Source organism: Dunckerocampus dactyliophorus, chromosome 8 (assembly GCF_027744805.1).
Source record: "Dunckerocampus dactyliophorus isolate RoL2022-P2 chromosome 8, RoL_Ddac_1.1, whole genome shotgun sequence".
Taxonomy (NCBI): domain Eukaryota; kingdom Metazoa; phylum Chordata; class Actinopteri; order Syngnathiformes; family Syngnathidae; genus Dunckerocampus; species Dunckerocampus dactyliophorus.
Genome location: NC_072826.1, coordinates 6,408,210 through 6,435,708, shown reverse-complemented (window position 1 = coordinate 6,435,708; position 27,499 = coordinate 6,408,210). Strand labels below are relative to the sequence as shown.

The window sequence follows — 27,499 nt, the reverse complement described above, 5'->3', positions numbered from 1 at the left end:
TCATATCAAAACACAAAGATGGTGTCTGTGTTGATCTTGCTGCCACATCGTGTCTTTATCTCATGTCTTCAGCCAAGGTAAAAGTAAGAGAGAGAAAGATTTAAAATTATTTTCTGCACGTAAAACTGAACTTATAAAACTATAAAAACGTGTTTTGTTTTACAATTTTTCAAAGTTGTGTTTAGATGACGGGTGACGGAGTTGACTTCTGGTTCCTGTTTCCATGTATTAGCAAGCTGCTAACATAGTGAATTAATAACACGACAATACACTAACTGGAAAATGTATGCAAACCGAGGCTACATTTTCAATGTTAACCCAAAAAAAACACACTCATCGAGGCGTACGCTAACCGAGGTAATGTACTTTTAATCATTGTGTCAAAAATGTACAGCAAATCAAAACCACCAACATTTCAATGCAAGCTTTTACCTTCTCCCATGGTAGATGGAAAACCGACCATTAATTTTCCACAAAAACTCTAATTTACCAAGCAAATAAATGACATATTTAGCTTTTCTATTCATCCAAGGTGACCCACACGTGTCCACAAAGCACCTCTCTGGAAATGAGAATGTGATTGCTGCAAAAGGGGTTATCTTCCCTGGCTATCTTAATATCCTGTCCTTTTTTTATTAAAGCTGTCAATGCAGCCATTAACACCAGCGTGCGCATGTGCTTTGAAAATAAGTGTATAAGTGGTGCTGATGAAGTGAATCAATGCACTGGCAATACACAGGACTGTAAAAGGGTGAGCAGCCGAATGGTACTCTTTTTACCCGAAACCCTGTGGCCCTATTCTTCAGGGAGCCTCGAGGGTGGAGAGAAAAATTGTATCGAGTCGTTATAAAAGCTGTGAGCGGGGACGAAAATGTCAGTCGCATAGAGAGGGGCGGGAAAGAATGAAATTGTCAGGTCGAATCTGTTGGGTGAGTTCAAAATAGGATATCAGATTTCAACGAAACACCCAAAAGGTGTCCCTTCATAAATCAAGTCTGGGATTTAAATAAAAACAGGGTTGCTTGTTATCACGTAAAAAGATAAACACAACAACAGGGTTCGGCCACCTTTTTGCTCAGAAATGCAATTTTAAAATTTCCCGAGACTACAAGCTTTCATACAGGATTTTGACTAATGAAGGCAACATTTTACCTCAAATTTCTTGACAATGCTGGCGAAGGCTGGGTTGCTTCTGCAGCTCTCATCCAGTAAGGACATGCTGCGATCATACTCAGAGATGAAGGTGTCAAACACCTTGAAGTCTTCACGACGTGATAAGAGCACATCTACCACCTGCTGGCCTTCCTCCCTACAAAAGAGGAGAAAGATGTAAGTGCCGTGAACATGTTATTTTGCCGACAGTATTTCTCACAAATGACGTTTTCCAAAATAGTTTTAACCCTAACATTCAATAATCTGGAAGCTGCGTAGTTATCTTATCTACCACTTGTTGCTATCTGAGTATTTTTCTTCCCTTTTAGTAGCTAATAACAATGTTGAGAAACTGCCTAAACCGGGGGTGTCCAAAGTGCGGCCGGGGGGCGGCTTTGGTCCGTTGCTGTTTTTTCATTGTCCCTCGGCACATTTTAAAAATAGACTTTAACAAGAAAACAACAGCACAATTGGAAAAATCAGCAGTCATTTTACAACAACTAAGGCAAAATATTCTGAGAAAAAAAGTAGAAATCTAACAAGAAAAAGTCGTAATTTACGAGAATAACATCGTAGTCATTTTAACGTCACTTTAGTAACATAAAGTTGAAATAATAATAAAAAGCCGCATTCAAACTAGAAAAAAAGTCGCCATTTTACGAGAATATGCAGAAAATGATGATGAAAGATAATGTCACTGTTACTATAGAGTTAAAAGTTTAAAAAAATAATATTATGAGGAACAAACAAAACGAGCCGCATGGTGTACTAGTGGTTAGCAAGTCAGCTGGGATGGGCTCCAGCATACCCACAACCATAGCGAGGATAAGTGGCATTGAAGTTGGATGGAACAGAAAAAAACACAAAAAAAAAATCGGTAAATTCGTTTGGGGAAAAAGCTAGAATACTATAGGAATAAAGTCAAAATATTATGGCAATAAAGTCATACTGTACAAAAAGAAGAACCTTTTGTTTAAGAAGAAAGTTATTTAAAAAAAACAACAGCAAAAGAATGGGAAAAAGAGTTCATACTAAATACACGCTTTGTCATCTATACCACAAAGCTGAGATGCAGTGTTTTCTTGAAAGATACTGTTTATACTGTATAACTTCTTAGCATAGCTGCGTGTTGCTTTATCAAATAGCAAGGTGGCTCTTGCATCCTGCAATTTTTCAGTATGTGGCTCTCAGTGGACAAAATGTGGACACCCCTGGCCTAAACTAACAGATTCAGCAATTCATGTGTACAAGCCTGCTTTAAAACTATTCTTTCATTTCCACGGTCCGTTGTGTGCATACCAGTGACTAATGCGCTCTTGCAGCTCAGCCAAAATGTTGCTATGGAGGGTGAAAACCTGAGGAAGAACACCCAATATCTCCTCCAACCTCTGCTCCTCCACAACCGGAGTGCCGTCCTCACCCACCGCTTGTCTGAAGTCCTGCAACAGAAGAAAAGATGGTAATTTGATGACATTCTTTGAGCAGGTTAGAAAAAGAAATCACCAAGCAAGAGGATGCATAGACTGGAAGGTAAAGGTGGGAGAAAAGAAAAGGGTGGACAGTAATCCATTGCCACTTTGTGCTTCGAATTTCGTGGCTATCACGGTTTTTCAAAAATATATTCATTGTTAAATCATGGTGTTTTGTGGTTGAATACGGCCTATTATTGGTAAAAAAAAAAATAAAATCAAATGAAGCATTTTCAAGCATAAAAATGGCTAAATGAACTAAAATACAAATATAAGGCATTCAGAAGACGCATTCAAAAACACGGTCAATGATATGTAGTATTTTACACTGGTCACTAGGTGTCAGTAATGTTACTGTAATGCAATACAGTATAGATACAGATACACAAGCAACAGACTTGATTGCCGGAACAACAGGATTTTATTCCAGCTTTGAACGATCTCACAACAGGCTCAATAATCCGTAATAAAAATAAAATCCCCAATAGCAACATTGTCAGCTCCCCGAGCACGGGAACACATTTATGTCTTAAATGGCTTATTTTCTCTTATTGCGTCTATTATATTGGGTGATACGAATGTAAACATGACTATGGGGTGTTAGTTCATGTTTAGAGGGCTCTAATAATGTCAAAAACTGTATTTAGAAGGTTGTAAACAGGGTTTCTATGCGCTAACTATAAAAATATTCCATTTAGAAATAAGGAATCCCACTTTGCGTAAATTCACTTATCATGACCGGGTCTGGAACTGATTAACCACGATATACGAGGGATTACTCTACACTCGCTGGCCAAAACATTAGGTACACCAGCACGTTTAACAAGATCCATAAAGGCTGCAGCTTCCTTTACAAAAATGTTATACTTTCAAACAAAAGACCAAGACTGGTCATCGGTCTATCCTGGAGAATGTTAAGCATCTTATAGTTCGCTGATAGTTTTGACAACTTATTATCCCTGAAGGGTCTTGTTGTCAATAAAGTTTTTATGTATTATAAACAGCTGTCATGACGCAGCGCAGTTTTACCGCAATAATCCAAAAAGAATGTGAAAAAATGGCAATAAACAGCGTCTGACAGTGTCAATCAAAACAATATTCTATATCTTTCTATCTCATTAGGTCGCGCAGGTGTATCTGATATTGTGGCCCATGAGTGTTGAAGAATGAAGGCTGACGAGGAAGGGGAAAGGGAGGAAGGTAGGTCTTCCTAAACATCCTTCCTGCCGCCCTCCTTTCATATCACCAGAGCACCTCCCCACCACTTTGGGCTCCGTCCAGGCATTCAGGAAACATACCACCAGGTGTTGTTGCATAACGGCCTTGGTGCCAACTGCCACATTGACTGTACGCTTCTCAGCGAAGAAGAACCTCTACGCTCAAGTTAAGAAAGTAACAAACTTGTGTCAGGAATGAGGGCGCAGGGCCGGTTGGTGTGACCGGTCCCAGCATCGTTGCTAAAGCAGCAGTCTTTGTTAAGCGATGGACGCCTGGAGTCCATCTATTTTCGTTCTGCGTAAAGCCCAGACGTAAAACAAAGAAAGATGTCCAAGTTGGCTGTGAGATAATGTGGTGACACTTGGCACTACATGCTGTTCATCATGTACAATTGATCTTGTACGAGTTAACATTCATCACATCTGCCGTAGACAAGCGCATACTTAAACAGCTTGGGCTGTCTCCTAGGTTACACACACACACACACTCTATTTTGTGCAGCCTATACCCATTTTCGTCACGTAAAGCAGGTCAAGAAGCAACATGAGAAGTTAGTTCAGCAGCTAGCCATGCTTGGCCGTAAGAGAATTTGCCTGGAGGTCACAGGTTACAAATAACACCGAAGTACAACCTCATGTGTTGAAGCTGTTACACGAAAAGTCCTAGAAAAGAGGAGCACAGCCTCCCTTCCTTTGTGGAGACAGACTCTGGAAATTCTTTGTGCTCCTGTTATTCCTTATCAGACAATGGAACAATAGCTCATATGAGTTTTTTTTTTTTTTTTTGCTCTCCCAGAAAAAACAAGCATGCTGAGCCACTGTAATGCTTCCAAGCGAAATGAAGCCATTTCATTCGACAGAAATGACGCTCGTTGGTATCAAAACATTTGAACAGATCGCTCTTTGAAGGGGGCTGCATGCAATTCGCTCCAAATGACATTTCTTGAAACCAAAAAATGAAAGAACGGGTCGTATGTGTTACCAATCGTGGTTTAAAAACAGATTGCACAAGAAATGCAAATTGTGAAAATTGTGAAATGATAAAGTTCACAATAATTGTCATACATTTTCAGTTGGTCTGAATTAGGGCTGTCAAAAATAGTGTGTTAACGGTGGCAACTAATTTATTTAATTACTTAAAATTTTTGAAGCATAATTAACATATACGGCAAGTCACGCACCTCTGTTATGACAACAAACAGGGGCACGTTGTAGCATCCCCACAGAGGCTGATGCTATTTTATCACTTTATTCTGACCTGAACACACCAACAGCAGTGCAATTCCAACACCATATATGTATCTCCAAGTCACAAACACGTCTCTAGTTCCTTCGTCATCGGAACGACACTTCCTCATTGACATTCACTTCCTCACTAGACGACTGCGAAACCCATTCACAGACACTCCGAACATCGCAACGGTGTCTTTATTATGCGTGTGTGTGGTCTAAATAAACAGAAATGCAAAGAAAAACAATAAGTGGATATTCTTATCACTCACTTCGCAACTAATGCGGAAGTACAATTTGCTGCATATAAGTGTGCTCGGAAATCTCTGAAAATTCACTCAAAACACGAATTCGACTTAAAAAGACGTGGTGTCTTTGAACACAGCCCCTCATTGATCACAATAACAACACGGTTCAAGTGTGACTCGAATGTTCTGCTGCTATTAAAGAAACCAGTGTTAGGTAAATTGATTTTCAGACGTGTGTGCTATATTTTAGCTTGATTTAAATTTTAAGTTAATTTAGAGCGGTTGATATGTACAAACATATATAATCGTGTCCTGTAATTTAACTTTCTTTCAATAAAATACAGTAAAAATGGGCATATTTCACACATAGTTGGACATGATGGTTAATCATGATTAATTAATTTGAAAACCGTGATTAATCTGATTAGTTTTTTAAATTCATTTTTAATCATTTAACAGCCCTAGTCCATTCCATACATTCTCCGGTTAGCATACAATATTGTGGGCGTTTTGTCGTGTTGTTAAAACACTGCGTGGGTTCCACTGTGTTCTTTATGGTTTTTTTTTGTTTTTTTTTAACAAAACGTCCAAAAGAAGAACGGGGAGTCAGCTCTGTTGCCCATCTGTGATGCCATTAGCAGTCGACTCAAAAATGTTAACACAGTACACGTTTTTATAGTTTTACAATGATAGTTTTACATACTGTAGATAAAACAATTCTAAATGCATATAAATGATGAATGAAAGGGCTAAATGATCATTTAAGGTTATGTTTACCTTCCCTGAAGGCGTGATTTTTCCGAAAGACACGATGTGGCTGCGAGATCAACATGGACCTTCTTGTTTGTCATGAGTTATTTCTTGAATTTAGCGGTGTTTCTCACCTACTTTCTTTGGCTACAGTTTGGTTTATTGAGGTAAGAATAACGGCGTACGGCATGAATGTTTGCTATCCCTACCCTGCAGCTCTGTGATCATGAGTGAAGTACCATGTGTGGTATTTGCATTACATTTGAATGTCATCAAATTAGATGTCAGCTTTTATGCTCACAGTAGACTTTCAATGAATTACTCTGCAAGGGCGTGTACAAGACACAAACGCAGTGTGTGACCTTGCTCAAGGTTAGAAGGTACAGGCTGACTGATGGACTCCTCTGAGTTCAATGTCTCAACCCGTCTGGGATTTACTGGTAGCCATTAAGAGCAATTCTTGCAATGTTGCTGAAAATGTTGTAATTGTCATCTAAGTTCATTTTTGTATTTTGTTGCTAAAACGTTAGTAAGGTAGATATCCTGATGTGGCAGCTATGTTGGCGGGCAGATGATGAAAAAACAGCAGCCGGCAGTGATGCATGGCTGACCTACTTACTTCAGCTCACCTTTAAATCCCCTGGCAAGCATTGCTATATTTCATGTTACAATCCATGGAAAAAAAGAATAAGAAATATTTATTGCCCTATATAAACCTGCAAAAGAATAAAATGGACATTTTCGGCATTTTTGGATCCTTAAGAATTTTTTCGATTATGTATTGATTGTTGATTAATCGTGTGTTGAGTCAATAGTGGTTTCAGAGGACAGATTGTACAAAAAATGTCCACGTTCTTCACAACTTAGAGTTAAAGTTAGTGAATTTCCCCGCTGTGGGATAAATAAAGTAAAATAAACTGAATGAGATTTGTCGTTCGGCCTGAAAAGGAGGAGAGGACTTAATGGCTGTCACTCACGGCTCGTTCACAGGCACATACCTGGTAGTGTGCATACATACAGTATACACATATAGTACACACAATCTCAGGGAAGCTATCGACAACCTGCAGTCAAGGCTGAGCAGGCAGAGGGGGGACTATAGTACGTTCGAACACTAGTGCTCCCATTGCAGTACCTAACCATGACAGACAGCACCTTTAATAAATCAATTCATCATTCAGGGGGTTGGGACAGACCCCCTTTTAATTCTTCTTCTTACCAACGCCTTTTGGACAAGTCTATGCTTTGTTTCAGCCTGACTGTGTCTCATGGTTGGGTAAGCTTGGTGTGGAAGAACATGCATGGAAGAACCGCTGACCTCACGCTCGGGGTGTCCCAACATCTCAAGAAATGAAAACAAGATTTTTCGTTCAGGCCTGGGGCAGTAATAAATTCATTAATTAGTCACACAATAAATGAAAATGAACTTGATCATTTTCAATATATTCTCATGTGCGTTCATGTCTGTTTTCCTCGTCTCTCACCTCCAAATGGGCAGGAAGAGAGATCACTCTGTGCATTGGCTTCAGTACCTTGTGCATTTGTTCCCGAGAACGACGGCATGAACAGATTGAGCCCTTTTGTCAGTCAGACAGTCTCTATGTCTCGGCGGGGGGAGGCAGGGCTGGTAGCATACACACATAGTGCGGACATTGTACTTTTCTTAAAAGTGACGTCAAAATCTCGTCTCATTCTCGTAAACCCAATCTCATGTATCGCATCGTCCCGTGAAGTGATTGTCTCGTGGCACAAGCCTGAAATGAAAACAAAGCAAGGTCCTCTCGTCCCACATCAGAGACCTCTTAACAGTGTCTTCTGGCTGAACGCCCCAATGCTCGTGCGCACACAGCGTATCACCAGGTAAAGATAGAAGGACAACATCAGCAAGCGCCAGGCGTAAACACGCTGCGTCACCTTACAACTGGCCACACCAGAGCGCAACAACATGTCAGTTGTTTCAAGAGCAGGAAGTCGATCCCACTGCAACAACATTGATAAACCTCAACAGAGCTTTACGGCACGGGGGAGGAGAAGGAGAGGCAGACAGAGGCTGGGGAGCAGACCCACAAATGATAAAACGTTATCCGCGGGTTTTCAAGAAAGTGAGGAGACATTTTGAAACAGTAAAGCGTTTTTACCTCTTGAAGATACTTGAGGGAACTGACATGCCTGGAAAACACAGAGAAAAACACAATGAAACTACAAATGACAATTGTCCAGGAAATGGTAAGTATGAATATGCTGCGCAATGTTGGTAAGCTCATTAAAACAGCTGTAGAATAAAAATTACTGGAAAATATATTTCACCTTTTACATTATTTCATCAATATTCCAATACAGTAGATCCCGGCTTTTTGTGCGGGTTAAGGGGGCGTTACATCCCGACGTACGTGCTCCTACGTGCTGGCTACTTGCAAAAATGAGGAAAATCGCAAGAGACACGCACATTGCCCGCACGGATTTTCAAACCCGCACACGGTACGCAAAGCCCGTAGGAAAAGAAAATTGGGATGCAAATTATTTTCTGCGTGCACGCAGGAAAACCTTGCACGCACCAAGGCAGGGGAGGAGTGCGTGTGTCGTAAGTTTAAAAGTACATTGTGTACATTGCCCGGCCATGGCGACCCCTCCAGCTGTACACTCTGGTTCTCCCGACCTCCGTGGACACACAGCGGCTACTCACATCGCGTATCTGACATGAATGCGCCTTGCCCGGCCACTGCGGGCGGTTTCTCCCGGCCAATACTCCTGACTCCATGGATGCACGGGGGCTGCTAACATAGTCTCTTCTCGCTTTACACTCTGGTTCTCCCGGTCGCATTAGCCGTAGGTGCCGCAGGAAGCCAGTACGGCCATCTCGCAATCAAGGTGAGTGGGCTTCACGAGCCTCGTACGATGCCCACACACGGTACGTCCTCAGTGAGTGAAACGACATCCCTCAAATTGAAGGAGGTGTTGATCATTAAAATCATCTGGGTTAGTGACCGGCTGGAAAGAAAACCCTGCAGTGTCTCGGCCCTCCATGGTACAAGTTCGACACCACTGCTCTACGTGCTGGCCACGGCCAACAAATTTCCCAAGAAATTGCGGAGCCCGTGCGTGTGGCAACACGTACATGGGGATGTACCTCCCGCTTTACGTCCGGGATCATCAGCGAATGGCAAAAAATGATTGCCATTGAGCCTGGTGATGTCATAATATGCACATGAGATGAGTGAATTTACTCCCATCGCAAACTTTGGGTCATACTGATGATTATTCAAATTTACAGTACGCCTTTTATCCCCAACCATTTTCAAGCGACAGCCTTTCGCGATAGTAATGCCGAAACTGAAAAAAACTCTGGCGCTTAAAGGGTTAATCCCTAAATATGATTCACACACTTATGAAATGCATTTGAAATGATAAAATGTATCGGTACTCAGATGATCCACGGGTGGAATCGGAATCACGTTGGCAGCCGGTCACAGCACACAACATTCATGTGTTCATGGACTGCCAAGCAAAGTGCAAAGAAACATTGTGGGCTTTACAGTGCTGTACAGTCGACCTATTTGATTATGTATTTATAAATTATTACCGACTTAGGGTGAATGACGTGTTTTCGGTGGAAAAAAACGGCCTATTTTAGGGAGAATTTCTTTTTTAAACCAAATATTGCGGGAGCGTTAATGCTGAATCGCGAATGTGCTGGGATCCACTGAATACAGACTGTATGACACACTGAAATAGTCTCTTTTGTTGGAGTTGTTCCATCATCTAATCAAGTATTCAATGCTATTATCTAATTCATGCATAGCAGGTCTTGAAACAAAAATATGCATGCTGGTCTCTACACTAACATTCGTGGGTGTGAATTTTGACTCATTGAAATTCTGCTCGCATGCAATATTACAACTCTCTCACCATTCGTCCAATGAAAACAATATTCATCTATTCATAAATGGTGTATGATGAAGAAACCGCTGTGTGATGACACTGTGGCGATACTCACAGTCTCTCGGAGTCGACAAGCTCCTTGGCAACGTAGAACGCCCGGGATCGCCCATCAATCTGTGCGTTGGGGAGGGTGAGCAGTGAAAGATGAATGAACACGGCTAATGTTTAAAGGCTCTCTCTCTCTCTAGCCACTTATTGCTCTCTAGCATTCACAGCGTCCGCTATGCAGCGGCAAAAAGGGGCTGATGAGAAAGTTTTCTCTTTTCCTTGGATATTTGCTGTCAGAGCGAGAGTGATTATTTCATTAAAGTGCAGCGTAGACATGAAGGCCCTCTCAAACATGGCACTTTTAAATTCAGATGAATTATGTATGAGAGTGCGCGTGCACGGTGGCAGCAGTGCGGCTATTTGATTTAGAGGCTAATCAAACGGCCTCAAAACATCACATTCAAACCATTTAGCGGGCTACTGTGCTTTGTCACTGTTCTGCTTTCCTAAGCGGAGCACTTTGCAAACTAATTGGCTAAAATTAAAACGAACATTAAACACATTTCAATGAAAAATAACGATTCCTAGTTGCAGATTATGTCTCGAAGGTGATCTTCCACTGTCATGCACTATAGATAACTTATAGATAACTCACTTGTCGATCATAGCTTTGTTCAGCGGCGCCCTCTTCCTCTTCTGACGTCCGTCCATGGTCCTCCTCAGCTGACCCGGCAGAGACCGAACTCAGTGGGAAAGGTTCTGTGTAGGCACTGACAACAGAAGACCAGGTGAGAAAGACAAATCAACAACAACACAAAATAGGGAATCCAAACTAGCCAGCGCAATAGGAATCACCAAATGAACATTTTCATATGTTTCCCGTAAAGCTGCTTTTCTTAATAACACACACACGCATTCTACTGAACTATGTAGTTTTATTTTCCCGTGAGCGTCTCTGAGCGTCCTCATATGCAGCCCAGTGGCACACCATAATCCCCTTCCCAAGTCAATCTTTTAGAGATGACACAGTTGTGCGCGCGTACAATGGTAATCCTTCAGTGTGGTGGTGCAGGACTCAAGAGGGTCACTCTGTAGGTCATTTTTCTTGTAATCCCTTTTAATGCTACCTGCGGTAATTATTTAAGTCCTCTAGACCATTAACACCCACTTAGTGTGTTTGACAAAATTCCCCTAACGAGGATGATGATCTAAAAGCAGCGCTAAGAGCTACAAGACTAGAATTCTATTGGTAGGGTTCACCAGCACAAGATTATCACATATAAACACTGCCCACCGTGTTAGGAACTGGTACCTGCAAAAGGTGATATAATCCCACATAAAGGTGCATTGGAAATTAACCGTTACATAGATAATAATGCAGTTTTGTTGTGGTATTAATTAGAGGTGCAACAATTAATCTATTAGCCAATTAATTGACAACTATTTTTATGAAACTGTACATACCCTACCCCGCCTCTCGCCCGAAGTCAGCTGGGATAGGCTCCAGCATACCCGCGCCCCTTGTGAGGATAAGCAGCATTGAAAATGGATGGATGGATGTAAATATCCTCTGATTTCAGCCTCTCAAATGTGAATATTTGTAACTTCCTTCGGCATCCATGAAAGCAGACCTATTATCTTAGTGTTTTAGGAAAAACAACATATACACACGCATCCGCTTTGACTTTGGAAAGCAGCAATCAACATTTTTGCCTCTTTTCTGATATGTTACAGACCAAATCACGAACTGTTTGGTTCATGTTGATTTGGTCTAACTAGGACAGGGGTCGGCAACCCGCAGCTCCGGAGCCGCATGCTTCTCTTCAGCCTTTTTGTTGTGGCTCCCTTCCCAAGGCTCAAATGTTTTGCCTTCTTGCAATGGTTGAGACGTGACAAACACATCTTTTCCTCCCGCGGTAAATTATATTCTGTTCAAATAATGTTAAATAATAAAAAATCTAAATGTTTGTCAAATAGCTTCAGTAAAACAATAAATGTACACAAAAATAAAATCAAGATCATTTTCTTAGTCGATTAATCTGAAGCTTGTTGTTTGTTAGGCTGTAGATGGACTAAATTAATAAGAAGCAAACACCTACAGTTAGTGGTTGTGTCGGCAACATATCAGAAAAGAGGCAAAAATGCCCATCAGTGTTTTCTAAGGTCAAAGATGATATGTGTGAATATGTTGTTTTGGCTAAAACGCAAAGATAACAGGTCTGCTTTCATGGATGACTAAAGAAACTAAAATATATTCACATATGAGAGGCTGAAATCAGAGGACATTTACATATTTAAATCAAAAAATGATTAATCGATTACCAAAATTGACGTCGATTAATTGGCTAATCGATTAGCCATCGATTAATCGAATCATTGTAGCAGCTCTACTTAGTTTTAACCAAGAAACTATCACAACCCTGCTAGTTGGCATCCGTTACACATGCACACTGCACCTCTACTTGTTGTACTTTTAAAATTTCATAAGATGTTTTAAGCTGATTTTTTTGCAGCTTTTTTTTAGTTTTAGCAATTTTTCTTTAGTGGGTTTAGGTTGCCGACCCCTGGCCGAACCGATGACGCGATTCATCGAAACAACAAGATTCAGGTTACTCGACTAAGAAAAGAATTGCTAGTTGCCACCCTAGTGTTAATCACATTTTATTATTGTGTTTGCTAGAACTCCAATGTAGCCTCATTTATAACATTTTTCTACAAATAGGTGAAGTGCTTTCTTTTATCACCCCTCTGTGCGTGCCCACTTCACAGCATCTCCATTTATCACTGGAACACACGCTACATTAGATGGGCTATTTCTCATGATCGGCCCTCCGTGAGCACAAATCAGTCAAATCAATGGGAACTTTAAAACGCCTGCAAACAATCAACTAGAAACCAAATGTGAAAATGCAAAGGAACTGATGTCAAATTTGGATTTGGTTAGTTTACAACAGACATGTCTGCTCCTCTTAGAGGAAACTCTAAATTTATGTCTGCATCCAGCTCATTTTTACATCATGAAAACTCATACATAGTCTGTATGTTCCAATATGTAAATCCATTTAAACACCATCATTAAGGAAGCTCTATTATGCTAACTAATTGTCTTATATTATATGACAACAAATTAAATCTAATGTGTCAAAATGAATGGATAAAGCATAAAAGGGACCTATATTTAGATAGTAGTTGATATGATGATACCTGCAAAATGTAATTCAGTCAAATTAAAATATATATTAGGTGCAATCTGAAGGGCTTTTTTCCCCTTCTAATGGCACTATTACAGGAAATAGGTACAACAGAATAGCTTCATCTGTCTGCCTCTATAGACACCAATGGTGATACTGATGGGGTACTTGCGAAAATGGAAGCAGTTTTGTATTGCTTACTGTTTTTATAATGGTTATGTGTTTCCTGTGGGAGTTGCACTGCTAGTGTCAAGACTTTTATATGGTAGTAACAATCCAGATCCTCTGACTTGTCACCAAATCTCGAACATGACACGACAGCGGATTTACATTGGATGGATGTAATGCACATAACGTGTGGAATCTGTTGCAGCTTGCAACTTGCTCTATCTGAGCGCAAAATGCCTCCACAAACAAAAAGTATTCCTAAAAAACATTAAAAAGCAGACAGAGAGGACCGACCACACCTCATCAGGGAGAGTCTGGAAAGCTCCACCCGACTACGGTGAACCCTTTCCTCCTTTGAATTCATGCTATTTTTCTGGTCATGTCTCCAGCTCCTTGTCTCCCGCCACAGCCCGACCCTTGTCCTGCATTTCCTGTAAACAGACCGGTGGGAAGCTCCTAGGCTGGACATTTCCTCCCCGGGGATGACCTGGCAATGACCTAAGAATGCCTGGCACCAGGCCTGGTCAGCCAGAGACACACCCTGTCCACCACAGAGCCACCACCCTGTACAACAATGCACTTGAGGGAACTCCTTCATCACAGAACAAAACAGAAGCTGTGGTAGGCCATGACAGGGATTCGTTGACGCACTGAAAAGGTTTGTGCGATACAAATAAATCCATTGTCAAATTAATTGTGCATAACCGTAAGGGCGCAAAAACACATTTGCTTTATTAAGTGGAACTGCCTGAAAATGACATAGGGGATCAGTTAATGGGCTCAATGTTCAACACAGTCGCATCTCTCGCGCTTTCTTTGCCAACATGTTGTTTACTGCTCATTTGTTGCCACACTGTTAATTGGCAAGAGCAGTGCATTCTCAGCAAGAGTGCCATCTTTGATAAAGCATCCGCAGCACACTCAAACACACACACACACGTTTGCAGAAAAATCCTCGCATCGCGTTGTATCATTAGTGAGTTTTGCGCATTAATGTAGCTTGCAAATGAACTATTTGCTTAACCTGAATCCTTATGCGGAGGGAGCAGTGTTGTGCATTATTACAGACCGACTTTTTTGTGCAGCAGCTTTGTCGCTATGTTGAAATTACATTTTTCCACTGCAGCAGGGTGCTTTTGTGAGCAGTGCTGTGAGGGCATTTGGTCATTCTCACCACTAAAATCTTTTATTTTTCCTCTGTGGGTGTACAAACACATTGACCACAGCGGCTGCATTCTCAATCAATCACTGCCATTGTAAGATGGGCAGCCTGGGAGAGTGGCGATGTCAAGGTTTGAGTTTAGAGCACAATATAGCCACAAAGGCATGGGCAGCTCCACTCTACACAATCGTGGACGCACGTACACAAATGCGTGCACTTGCATTCAAATAAACACAAACCAGCCCCTATAGACTCACTAAAGAGTGGTGGCTCTGGCAACATAAGGCTCTCCAGGGGAAATGTGGTAAAGTGGAGCTGACAAGACCGATAGGCTCTTCGCATCATCGTGAGTGCTGTGAGACCTCCAACTCACAATGAGCCACATCGATAGCATCGCAGAAGGAAAAAGAGCCCATGCTGTGAATCTATCGTGTGAGGTACTTATAAAGTTTAAAACAAGGTGAAAAAAAATGTCATTACTTCTGCAAATGTCACCACAGTCTTGATGCCTGTAACAACCCAGAGTAGTAATAGGTCAAATAAATTTGATTAGAGCTGCTTAATTGTTTGTTACGATTGTGTTTGAAGCATTTGAGGCAACAAGGAGTGCACCACTTGGCTGCAACCAGCAGAGGCGATGTAGATTCAAAGAACAACATGAGGCTAACTAAGCCCTGCGTCAATGTAGACCTCCTCAGTGGCACAACTTCTTTGTGCAGCATTATTCTGTATGACAGCACTGTCATAAAAACAGGAGTTCAAGACATTCAGACGGAGATGATCTCATCCACACTTATGGAAAGTCTCTTGCGATAACAATATACATCACGATATATTCAACATAGTAATCTCTCGTTTATCACACGGTTCATTGGTTCCAGACCCGACCGACATAAGTGAATTTCTGCAAAGGAGGATTCCATATTTATAAAAAGGGTATTTTTATAGTTTAGTAGAGTATAGAAAACCTTGTAAATACAATTTTTAACATTATTAGAGCCATCTAGACATGAAATAGCACCCTTATAGCCAACTTTACACTCGTATTACCCAATATAGTAGACATAATAACAGAAAATAAGCCGTGTTAGACATAAATAAGACATAAATAAGACATAACATACTGTATACTCACAGCATTGGGAGAGTTCTTTGTTTTTTTTCTGGACGGCGGTGCTTCCTGGTGGCTATTGTTTCATCAATATAACATTACTGATACCTAGTGACCAGTAGGCATGGGCCGGTTACTGGTTTCAAGGTATACCATGGTATGAAAACATCAGGGTTTCAAAACCACTAAAATTGTGCGTCATACCGTTCCTACGATCTAAGAGAAAGTGGAGGTCCAGCGTGGCCGTGTTGGTCGGAACTGGGCTTCGACGTGTTGAAACCACATCGAATGTCTTGCGATACCCGGTACATGTCTCTATAATCAATTTACCAAAGGATTTATGGCTAATTCTTATCGATCTAAGAGGCTGCTACCAATGCAACCACATCTCTCGCTTGTCAAACCGGATATCCGGTCGCATCGTTGTATTGTTCACAACCCTACCGCTTGATATAAAAAAACAGTAAGCTGTAGTACTTTATGGCTTTTATGTGGCATGTATGTTTAAAGTGAAGAGGTTTAGGTGGACCTCAGACTTGACCGTCATTCCATCATCATTCCCTGACAATGACAATCCTTTCTGTGCAGGCTCAGAGTGATCTGAGACAGTAGCCGCAAGATAACACTAAGAAATAAAAAAAAAAAAATGGAAAGAGAAAGGGCAAACAAGACATCAAATTAAATTGTGATGGGGCAATCTGCTCCAATATTAGCTTTACAGTAAGGCTTTTAGGGAGTGCTCAATAATGGCCCGCCTTTTTGGCCACACACAGGTCATCAAGCACAACTATTTTATTAAGAAAGGGAAAGACTGCAGCCCTGTAGCAACTGAAGCTGTGGGTCAAGCTGAGGTAATTTGGCAGTGTCTAGCCATGGTGATTCCTCACTCCATCACACACTGCAGTAAAGCCTGTGGCCCCTCCGGGGTCCAATGAAAGAGAGGCACCCGGGAGAGTGCTACTTTAATAAAAGCACTTCTAAACTTAACCGTAAGTGTCAGCTACATGAGAGCAATTACAGCATAACTGCGCTTGCTACATTTTCTCCTTTTCTTCATCCTACCTCTTCATTTACTTTACTATTGCCTTTGTATTCTCACTTCCATGCTATCTATTCATGTTAAAAGCTGCCTCAATTGTATATACACACCATTCGTCCCCATCTCACTTTTAATTGCAGCCAATCATGACTTCATCTAATTTTAATAATCCCTGCTCAGTGAGCTATCAAATTACCATTACTTGCACTATCATTTCAAACCTTCATAGAAGGCAGACGCTCCCGAAGTGACCTCTAAATCCACAAAACAGGAGCAACCTTCTCCACAAGGGGTATCCCACAATGCAGGGATGACTGACACAGCCGGGTTCTCATCACTCACTTAACATATGCTTACAAATAGGAGAAAAGCCTCATGCAGCGAGACTGTGAACTATATTAGTATGCCATTTGCCATTAATGGGTCAAAACACTAATTTCAGGCATTCTAACAAGAATGAAAGCACTGCAGGTAAGCACCGCCCAGTGGTTCGCAATTATTTTCTGTCATTACCCCACCGGAGGACAGAAATGTTTTCAGCGCCCGCCCACCTTTTTTGAAACACTATTGACAAACTGATAATATCTATTTATTTATTTGTGCTATACAGGCTGAACTCGAAACTGAAACCAGTAAAATGCAACAAAATGGAGAGCAGTGTCAAATTGCATGAGGAGGACAATAAATTCATACATGTCGGCAGAGTCCTCCCTGCCTCTCACGCCCCTCCTGACAGTTCACCCACTATTTGAGAAGCACTGGCATAGCCCGTTGTTATGCAACTTGCACGGAGGTTATTGATTTATGCCAAAAAGGCCACAGAATGGAGATTGTTTGAAATCCCTTCTCTGATTTCTTGCCACAGTTACTTTGTGTAATCCAGAGTTTTTATTGGGACTTTTTATCGTGGATTAAATAGCCCAGAGGGAAAACAGTCACAGGAGTCTTTAGGATTATCCAGGATGAATCTGTTCATTACTATAAGCGTCATAAAAGGTACACTTAAGAATGGATTCAAATCCCCTAATTTAGCAGAAAGAGACTCAGGTTAAAAAAAAAATGTAACAATAATGTTTTTGTGACACTTGAGTTTGATAGGACGTAAAATACCTTTCAGCATCTGCTTTCGTTGTCTGGGGCTTGCTGTCTATCCCAGGGAAACTGTTCATGTCCACGTAGCCGTCGTTCTCATTGCAGGGCGTTGTCATGCGATTTGGATCCTCAAAAAACTCTGTCACAGTGTGCGATCTGGTCGGCCTGCCTGGAATTTGGATGTTCTCATAGTCTGAGCTCATAGCTGGAATATTTTCATAGTCAGAGGTGTCTGCACTGGGGAAGGAGATCGAGCGGGGTTTTGTTAAAGGCAGCGGCATGGCGACGCGATGAGAGCGTTCCTCGAAGGATTCAACTCTGGAGACACCTTTGCCATAAGCTTTGAGTTCACTTTTCCTCCTCTGATGATCTTTATAGAGAACCAAGTTCGATATACGGTCTGAGGGACGCTGATGGGGGTTAACAATACGAGACTGGAGCTGAGGGGAACTGTCTGTGCTTCTGCGATCAAGATCAATGACTCTTGCTGGGGCATGATGACTGGACTCAGACGAAGATCGAGATGAACGAACAGAACCATCGCTGAAACCTTTGGAGTCTGACTTTCTCTTAAACTTGAGAGCCAAAAAGCGCTTGAAGGAGATTTTCTTCTTCTTAAGTTTGTCATCAGGCTCATGCTGGATCAAAAGGGAAGGGGAACTCTTTGTTACTGGTTTTTTGGTGATGTATGCCAGTTCAAAGGGCGGTGGGATGTCCACCAGAGAGGTTGGGGTGGAAATGCCACTAGATGATTGGTGGCTTCGTTGGGAGAAGCTCCCAGAAGAAGTCATGACACATGGAAGTGAGAGAGTGTCATCTTTCCTCTTTATCCTGATCTCATTTTTTGGAGATTGGTCAGGCAAGGATGCTTCTGGACTCCCTGCAGAACGGGAGTATAGAAGGAAGCGGCGAGACTTTGTAGAAGGGATCAGGCAGTTGTCTCCAGGTGCCTGTGATTGGCTGACTGGTTCACTGCTCTTATCCAACGCCACTGTGCAGTAGTCATGCATTTGGTACTCAGTTCCTGTCTCCTCAGGCACGGTCTCTGGGACGTACCCTGGAACTTTGCCAGAATAAGAGCGAGAACGTGTCACAATAGTTTTTCTATCCAGGTTCAAAAAGTTCTCCCCTTCAGAGTCAAACCCCGCCTCCTCATAAATGTGCTCCTCACTGTCTGAGTCTGTGTCCTCATAGAAAGGCACAATGTGGCAATCAAGTTCTTCTATGTCTTCTTCAAACGCCTCAGTGGTGTGGGCAAACACGACCCTGTTGGTGAGCTCCGGAGTGCGGCCCAGGTCTAAGTCTTTAGGCACAGTGATGTTGCATAACCTGAGGCGAGGCTGGCAGCTCCTTCTTTGGCTGAGGAACGCCTGCTCTCGTTGAGCTGTTCTCTCTTTTGCACTTTTCCCTTTGATGTGTTTCTTTTCCGTCTCCTCCTCTTCATCCTCATCACCTATTTCGACGTAATCTTCTGATGAGACGCACTCCAGCTGCTCAAAGTCATCAGCTTTAGGGCAGGAAGAATCCTCAATGTCCGCATACTCATCTGCTGACTCAGTGTCCTTTGCTTTGTCTTGATGCTGATTCCAGTGTTCTCCCTCTTCAGCCTCAGCCTTCTCTGTGAGGGTTTGCTTATCTTCGAGCTTGTCCACGTCATCTGATGACACATAAAAAGGCTCTTGGTTTGAAGCACCTGATGTTTGCTGATCATTTGATGGATTGTCATTAGTGTCATCTTCACCCCATTCAGGATCAGCAGTACAGGTCATATCTGACGGGACAGCTTCAATGACTGAATATGGGCCAAATACATCCTCAGTGCTGGATGTGAAACGAAAGCAGCCTGAGACGTCTTTGGTGGCCCGTTCTGGTTGCCATACTTCAGCATCTCCACTTTCAGCCGGGTCAACAGACTCGCATGTATCACTAGCACCGTCTGTAGGGCCAATCACATCGTAGGGATACTCTTCTCTTACTGTTGGGAGCGTGCAGAATCCAAATACAAATCTTCCAACATCCAGCTCAGTGTCATCTGTGGACAAGTCAAACTGGATAAAGTCTGTCTCACCATGACTGAGTGAATGCATTTTATCAAGCTTTTGTTCATCCACGTCTATGTCAGTCTTTCCACTAAGTCCGTGTGTGTCCTCTTCGTCCTCCTTACTAATGATCACCTCCTTGTTTTCATTTGGAGAAGACAAAAGGCTCATTGTATCATTATCTTTGTTTGGTCCAGCATCAGACTGAGTTGAGTCATTGTCAGGATTTTCATCCTCAGTGGTGTCTGCACTCGAACCATCATCTGCTATAACTGTGTCTTCAGAGCCAATGCTCTCGATGTCATCATCTTTATTATTACATATTTTTTCCCCATTCTCTGTTTCGGCCTTAACTTCTCCTTCAGCTATGTCATTAACCTTTTCCTCTGTCTCGGTTTTTTCCTCGTCCTGGTTTTCCTCAGCCGTCTCATGAAGACCTGTTTCCCCATTTGAGCGAGACAGGTCTCCATTACTGAGGCTTTGTGGCGAGCATTGCTCCCTCTGCGGTACAAACTCATAGAAAGGTTTGGGCTTGGGGCCGACAGGAGGTTTTGACCCACGCACAGGGGGACAAGGCCTTGACATCAGTTTGGACTGCACTTTGATGGTCAGGTGACTGCGGACCGTTGGTCGAGGGACTTGCAGCGGATTTTGAAAATCTGTGAAAACAGAGAAGTCATGTAAAAAAAACATAACATGTAGATGGCCACTTCGTCAACTTGTGCATGCACGGAGACACACATGTACGTGTTTTTCTATAGAAGGCATAGGGGAAGCCGTGTCCTGTCTGTAGTTGGTAACAAGTAGAATGCTGCAGGGGATATTATCAGCAGGAAAAACAACAGAGCCACAGCATACTTAGAGGAGGAACAATAACATCTCCCTTTCTGGGAAATGACACATGCATGTTGGAGGTGCACAATGAGCAGTTGCTTGGCTGCTTAAAGCCTACACCTTGACAGTTACTACAATTATTGTGTACAGTGAATGTGATTTCATTTCATTGTAAATCGTTAGTTATTCTAATTGAAAGGGTACTAACGCAAATTTCTCTTTAAAAAAAACCTTCAGAGTTAGGTGTTCACTGGGAAGTTGATGAAGTTTAGAACTGTCATGAAACACACCCATTCCTAACAAAGTGTGCACACCCCTTGTCACTTCCTGTTATTGAGCACCTGCCCTGACGCACATCCTATTAGACACTGTGTCTCTCCTTGCCCACTACTTTATCTTCTATTAAAGACTGAAATGTGTCTTATTTGACTTTATTTTTAAGACAAGTTTCATAACATGTACATCTAGGCCCTTTTGAAGGCGTCCGCAGAGGATGTCCATGATGACGGGCTTTGGCAGCAGCCCATGCACCTCTAAGAGTACACATTTTCACCACACAAATGGACTTCCTTCTCGCCATTCTTCCACTGCAGGCACACACAGACACACTCACAAATAGATAGAGGCACACACACACACACACACACACACACACACACACACACACACACACACACACACACACACACATGCACACACACAAACACACTTTTGCTGAAAAGGCTGTGTCAAAGAACAATAAAACAGAAGAAAAACAAGTGTCCCAGGCTGACAAAGCACCCAACTGCAAACAACAGGATATGCATTATGCAACAAGAATTTTAATTCAAGCAAATGTTTGAAAATCAACGGAGGTGACAGCCACTCTGACTTTGACTGCACCAAACACATGATATGATTTCATACAATGTCCACAATGAGAAATGTTACCTGTCAAGTTACAACAACACACAGTGTAGTAAACCACTACTTTCTTGAAGCCTTTGCAAATGTTAGCTCACGTTTGCCATTTCATAAAAACATCATTTAATAGAACATTTAATGTTTTGTTAGAATGCTGGACTTGCGTGTAGAATGTTTTCTTAATAACATTTCCTTGAAGAAAACGTGAAGAGATGAAATTTACTTTTAAGCTGGAATGTTTGTGACCTTAAACTCAAATAATAACGCGAATATCATACATAATTAAACGTTTTGCAACAAGTCAGGTGCAGTTGGTGCAAACATCGTTTACATTTCAATTTGAACTCGGGGGGGAAAAAAAGTGTTTTCAGACATAACCAATCTACAATTACCACAATTACTGTACTAATGTAATCTATCTATATCACAATCCCACTAATTAGGCTGTTTTAAATCACACTCGCACATTATATCAAACACACAAATAATGTGAAACAACGAAACAAAGCTGTCACATAATAAATATTTGTAAAATATCTGCAACCAACCTGTGTTCATCGTGGGACATCATCATCATCCACGGCAACTGAGAGTTACGCTCATTTTTCGCCAACGTATCTTCCACAAAGTTAATCCAAATTAAATTTCAAAAAGAAAAACAAAGAAATACTCTGCTGTCAAAGTCACGTTGCAAGAGCAGAGTTGCACAACATATTGTGCGGTTTTGCCAGTAGGTTTGTACAAGATGATGATACGCCTCCGTGTGTAGAGCGGCAGATGCACGTCCCCTACTGATGCTCCACTATAGTGAACGTCTGTGTGCTAACGGGAGGTGCCGCTTGGCTTCCTGAGGCAGGACTTCTGGACCTGCTCTACGCGCACATTTTATTCCTGTACTGTCTTTACAACGTCTAAAAAGCATTAGCGATTTTCTATTTTTACATCATTCAGTTATCTAAAACATAATTACACACAGACACGTCATATATTCTATCATACGACACGCCAATAAATGCACTGGTAAAATAGGAGTGGGCGGATCGATACAAATATCGACAGTATTGATACCAAGAGCAGTGTCAGTATCGGATTGTTAAAATCTTTTTTTTTTTTAATTTAAGACGCAATGATCTTTGAAAATGTCTCGATGATCTTGAAAAATTGGTACTGTTACTGGTACTGGCATCAGCCATACTGGCCCTGTATATACTTGGTATTGGATATTATGCCAGTATCACCCATCCCTACTCAACAATCTAGCTTGTACCTCATTTAGATCAAAATATTAAAAACAGCCTTCATTATAATGCACATTATCTCACATTTGAGATAACGTGATGGTAAATAACAACTCAACTGGGTGCTAACTGGCCTTTTCTTACTCTCTTTCATACCTTTCACCTGACAGTGTTGTTTCCGCAATCATTTTCAAGTCTTGCTGGGAATCTTATAAGCTGATGTTCACTTTTTGCTTGTAAAGTCTCCTGGCTTGAGGAAAGTCCTTCAATATTTTTAGGGCATAGGCACACGCATAGGTATTGCGGTACTACTGCTGTAGTACTGCAATTTCCTTGACTTGGTCTTATTTTGAGCTGTTCTGATCATTTTTATTACACACGCACAAATGTAGTCATGGGTGACAATGCATGCTTTTGGGTGATTTATACGGTCATCCCTCACTATATCGCGTTTTTTCACAAAAAAATGGCCGCAGTTTCGTGGTTGACTCTGGCCCATTATTGGTTATATGTTTTATGCAGTATTCTGGTCACTAGGTATCAGTAATGTTATGACACGATGTTAGATTTCGTTACCTTTCGCACTGCATGAGGACTGGCTACTGAGTCAGCAGTGCCGAGCCAACATGCCATGGCTCAGATCGAGTGGAAAAAAGCTTCTCCTCTCATTCCGTGTGGAAGTGGTAAGTTTCCAGCTGCTTTGTCCTTCTTCCACACTCCGTTTGAAACACTTTCTTACGTTTAGAATAAGTACATTGGAGAGGCTAACTAGCTAGCTAACTAGCTAGCTCGGCAGCTTGCTATGCTAGCGGCGGCAGTCTGTTATGTCCCTGCGGTGATCCCACAGCCAGCGCAGTGTGATGTAAACAAGGAATAATAGGAGTGTAAAAGTGACTATTGGGGTGTCATTTAATGTCTACAGAGCTCTAATAATGTTAAAACCCCTATTTAGAAAGTCCTAAACAGGTTTTCTATGCTCTAACTACATAAATATGATGTTTATTAATATTGAATCCTACTTTGATGCACTTATTGCGGTTGGGTCTGGAACCAATGAACTGCGATAAACGAGGGACGACTGGATTATGAAATGTGTTGGTTATCATGAATAACTTGCATGAAGCGATCATATTATTTATTATACAGTTTTATATAGACATACATGTTGGGGAAGACTTTTAGTCAATGATGAAATGCAGGCATCGGTTGCTTGGACATGCCTCTCATTTACCCTTGAATTTTTAATTTTAAGCTTACCAATACATTTTTGATAATTTGATGCTTTTAGTTTTGTACGAAAAGCTTCATTTCTTTTCTGGTATGACTGTGCGACACTGAAAACATGCATTTTATTCTATTTTCCGTTCATTTAATGCCATATGTTCCACTACTTTTGCACACATTGTAAGTTCCACATTGATGCGTGATAAGAGATGCTTTCTAAATATACTTTGTCCGATATATTGGAGCAACAATCATAGATTATTCCCTTGCCCATGTATTGTTTCCTGCGCCAGAACTGCATTGAAAAGTTGCTAAAAACAGTTTCCAAAAACAGTTTCTCTCAGACGCCAAAGCTTTTGCTGTTGGCCGTGCTTCCTGGCCCAGCATCTGTTGCCTGATTGAGTGGAGTGCAACCCTTTAAAAGCCTCTCTTCATAACAGGAAACTGATCTCCCTGTTTCCTGCACAACAGGCTGTGCTTCCTTAGCAACAGATGGGAAAGGTTGGCAAAGTTAACCCCTTAGGTAACCTTTCTCAGAGATGACTGATTGATGCTGTGCGATGCCCGATCAGTCGAGGAACAGACAAACACTGACCAGCTTCAATACGGGACTCGTGGCGGGCTTTCAAGGACGGGAACACCTTGTGCAACTCTGGGAGGCTGGGATGGTGGCTCACTTGGGGGTTTCAATTTGACAGCCCCCAGCTCTGGTTTGGCACCCACACACTGGGATGGGAATATTTCACCTCATTCTGTCTTTTCTTCAACACTCTTGAAGGTCATTCTATGCAACGGACCTGTGGGGTCTTAAACAGAAGAAATGAAGTGTCCAACCTCTGCGCAGCAGGGCACACTAGAAGAATTAGCTCAACTGTATTGGGCTTTGGACCTGATGGATGGAGAGCATATAGACCCAAACAATAACCCCACCACAAAACTGGCATTCCAGATGGTGCAAGACGGATTACCTTAAGCTCAATCGCTCATAAAGAGGTGATCGGGAAGGCAGCATATTGTAATCACTTCATTGTGTGTTTCTTTTTTCACTTGTGCGAAGGTCATCCCATTAAAGAAAACACATTATTACCAGTGAGATGCGATCATGACAGTCTGGTGAGTGATGAAAAAAACAACAAATAACATAAAATATGAATATTTGTCCATTGAACTGTGTTATAAACATATTTTATGTACGTTTCATGTATCAGTTTTAACATTTTTTGATTTAGCACATTTCCTGATCAAATACAGGGCAGAGAGCTGAGATGAAGCTGAAGCGAATCTCTCCTCAAGCACAAGCTGAACCTGCCATCCGAGTGCACTGGATGGCGGATGGCCTGTTCCTGACTGTCAGCATGTCGCCAACATAATGTTTGCAGAACCATTTATTATACACCATGAGTTTCTACAGCCCATGTAATGTCTTCAAGTGTGACATCATTATTATTCATAAAATACAGAGAAATGTCATATGCACAGGCAATCATGAGTTATGAAAAAATTCACAAGCTTACACAAGCTTGTCAACCCTTTGGAAATTGCAGGAGGTCATTACTCAATCTAACAGTCTGACTCACGGTTTCATCTTACAAACGACATTAAAGTCATCACACAGCCACTTAACACTCAAAAGGTATGTAGGAAATATACATTACATGTACAAATACAAGTTTAACATAACAAACAGCAGATATTTGAACATCTACCCAAAATGCATTAGTGCCAGAAGAGCAGTTCATTGGAGGACAAGTAACATAGATGGATGGCGCTGCAATGCTGCCTCTGTCCACCAGAGGAGCCCAGACGGAGGCTGACGTCATTGCAGCTCCCCAATGAATGCGTTGCTCAGGCGCAATGCCTTACGGTGAAACTTTAAAATGTTGGGCTTTTTTCATTTTTTTTTTTCATTTTCATTCACAACTCATATTGGTACATGTTTTTATATTTCTGAAGTATACTTTTGGAGTATTAAGTTGCCGTGTGATGAATTTTGTGTTATTCTCTGTAAAATGACACCGTGAGTCAAACTGTTATGTTGTTACACTGTTATATATACTGACCTCCTGCGATTTCCAATGAGTTGACAAACTCGTTGTGAATGCGCTGATAGCTCGTGATTGGCTCCTGCCAAGAAAGAGCTACCATTTCCTGACTGACTCACGAGAGGCACAGTATTTAAAGAAGGAGTAGTGGTTCTGAAGTTAAGGAAATGTCCCAAGACTAGAATTTAGAGATATAATATAAACCGCAGAGTTTAAGGAAAAAGTAGCGGAATTTACGATATTCATCCAAGCTCAACACAAGGTGATCAAACTTTTACAACAAAGTAACAGAGCGTTTCCTGGAGAAGGACAGGGTGCATGTGCTACATATAAAAATAAAATACCATAATTTAAGTTCAGTTTATAACAAAATAGATGAATAAATAGGACTAGGAAGTATTTGAAAACAACATTTTTAACGAAAGTGAATTATTAGGAGTCCGTGCCTCACCAGCCATGAACCTCACCGCAAATCACCGGTCATTACAGTTGCCATTAGCATCAATTAAGAAGACACAACTGTGTTGCGGTATATAAGATGTAAATAGGATGCTGAATTTGCTGCACAATACATGACTCAGTTGTTTAGTTGCTACTCGCTGCATTGTGCTAACTCATAACCCAGGCTGAGGACAACTTTATACAATATGTGTCACTAGTGGCACATTTATACTGTAGCTGTCACAAAGTAGCCTTTTGTTTTTTTTAATGGATGCCTAAAGATAGCTCTAATCTGTTTTTCTGTTCTTCTCTTCTATTCACAGCCGCTATAGCTGACCTTTTTGCTCTCTCATTTGTCCAAAATGTGTTTTGCTTTTGCAGGGTGTGCAAATAGATCCTGTCAAGCGTATTGTGTCATGTGGCTGCCGAAAAGAATGGCTTCAGGAGTAAATATCCCTCCAGATGTGTCACAGACGGTCAAAACATGTTTTTTTGGACAGAGGACACAAATTTCCTGGCCCGCCCACCGATGGCTGGCTCTGTCACTCCACCTGGAACATGACATGACTGAAATAGAGAAGGAGAACGCGGATGTGAGGAAAACATGCTGTTGTGGCACGGAACAAACTAAAGTGTATCGCCACTCTGCTGGGCTGCCCACCGCTCCAAACAGGAAACGGATCAGGGAAAGGGGTCAGTGACTTGTTCCCAGAGTCGAGAAAATCCATAACACCTGCTTTGCCAGCGCCTGGCTGCTGGACTGAATGGATATGCAGAGTGTTTTTATTCCCTGCTGAGTGTGACATCACAGTTTAATGCTTCTGATTACTGGAAAGCGCATTCTTGCCTGTGCTCCATCGTAGCACCTTATTGTCGGCTTTTTAATCATTTTGATTAATATAGAAGATTAGGGGGCACTTAATCAAGCTCTTATGCAAACTAGCTGCAGTGCATCAAGGTCAATCGCTCATAATCAGGACAATCAGGTATAGGAGTCTTGACTTTCTAAAGTGACCTGAACA

At 41.6% G+C, this 27,499-nt stretch overlaps 1 protein-coding gene across 2 annotated transcripts in view; it reads right to left on the bottom strand.

Annotated features, from left to right (window-relative positions):
• The window catches only part of fgd5a (FYVE, RhoGEF and PH domain containing 5a), a 43,017-nt gene extending 20,666 nt beyond the window's left edge, over positions 1-22,351 (bottom strand). For both annotated transcript variants that reach the window (XM_054784861.1, XM_054784862.1), the window contains exons 1-7: positions 22,081-22,351; positions 17,775-20,454; positions 10,649-10,763; positions 10,061-10,119; positions 8,205-8,235; positions 2,452-2,591; positions 1,153-1,309 (exon numbers count right to left, since the gene is read on the bottom strand). In XM_054784861.1, the coding sequence (XP_054640836.1) occupies positions 1,153-1,309; positions 2,452-2,591; positions 8,205-8,235; positions 10,061-10,119; positions 10,649-10,763; positions 17,775-20,454; positions 22,081-22,090 (3,192 nt within the window). In that variant the 5' untranslated portion in view covers positions 22,091-22,351. The remainder of the gene's footprint in view (positions 1-1,152; positions 1,310-2,451; positions 2,592-8,204; positions 8,236-10,060; positions 10,120-10,648; positions 10,764-17,774; positions 20,455-22,080) is intronic.
• Between the last annotated feature and the right edge of the window lie 5,148 nt (positions 22,352-27,499).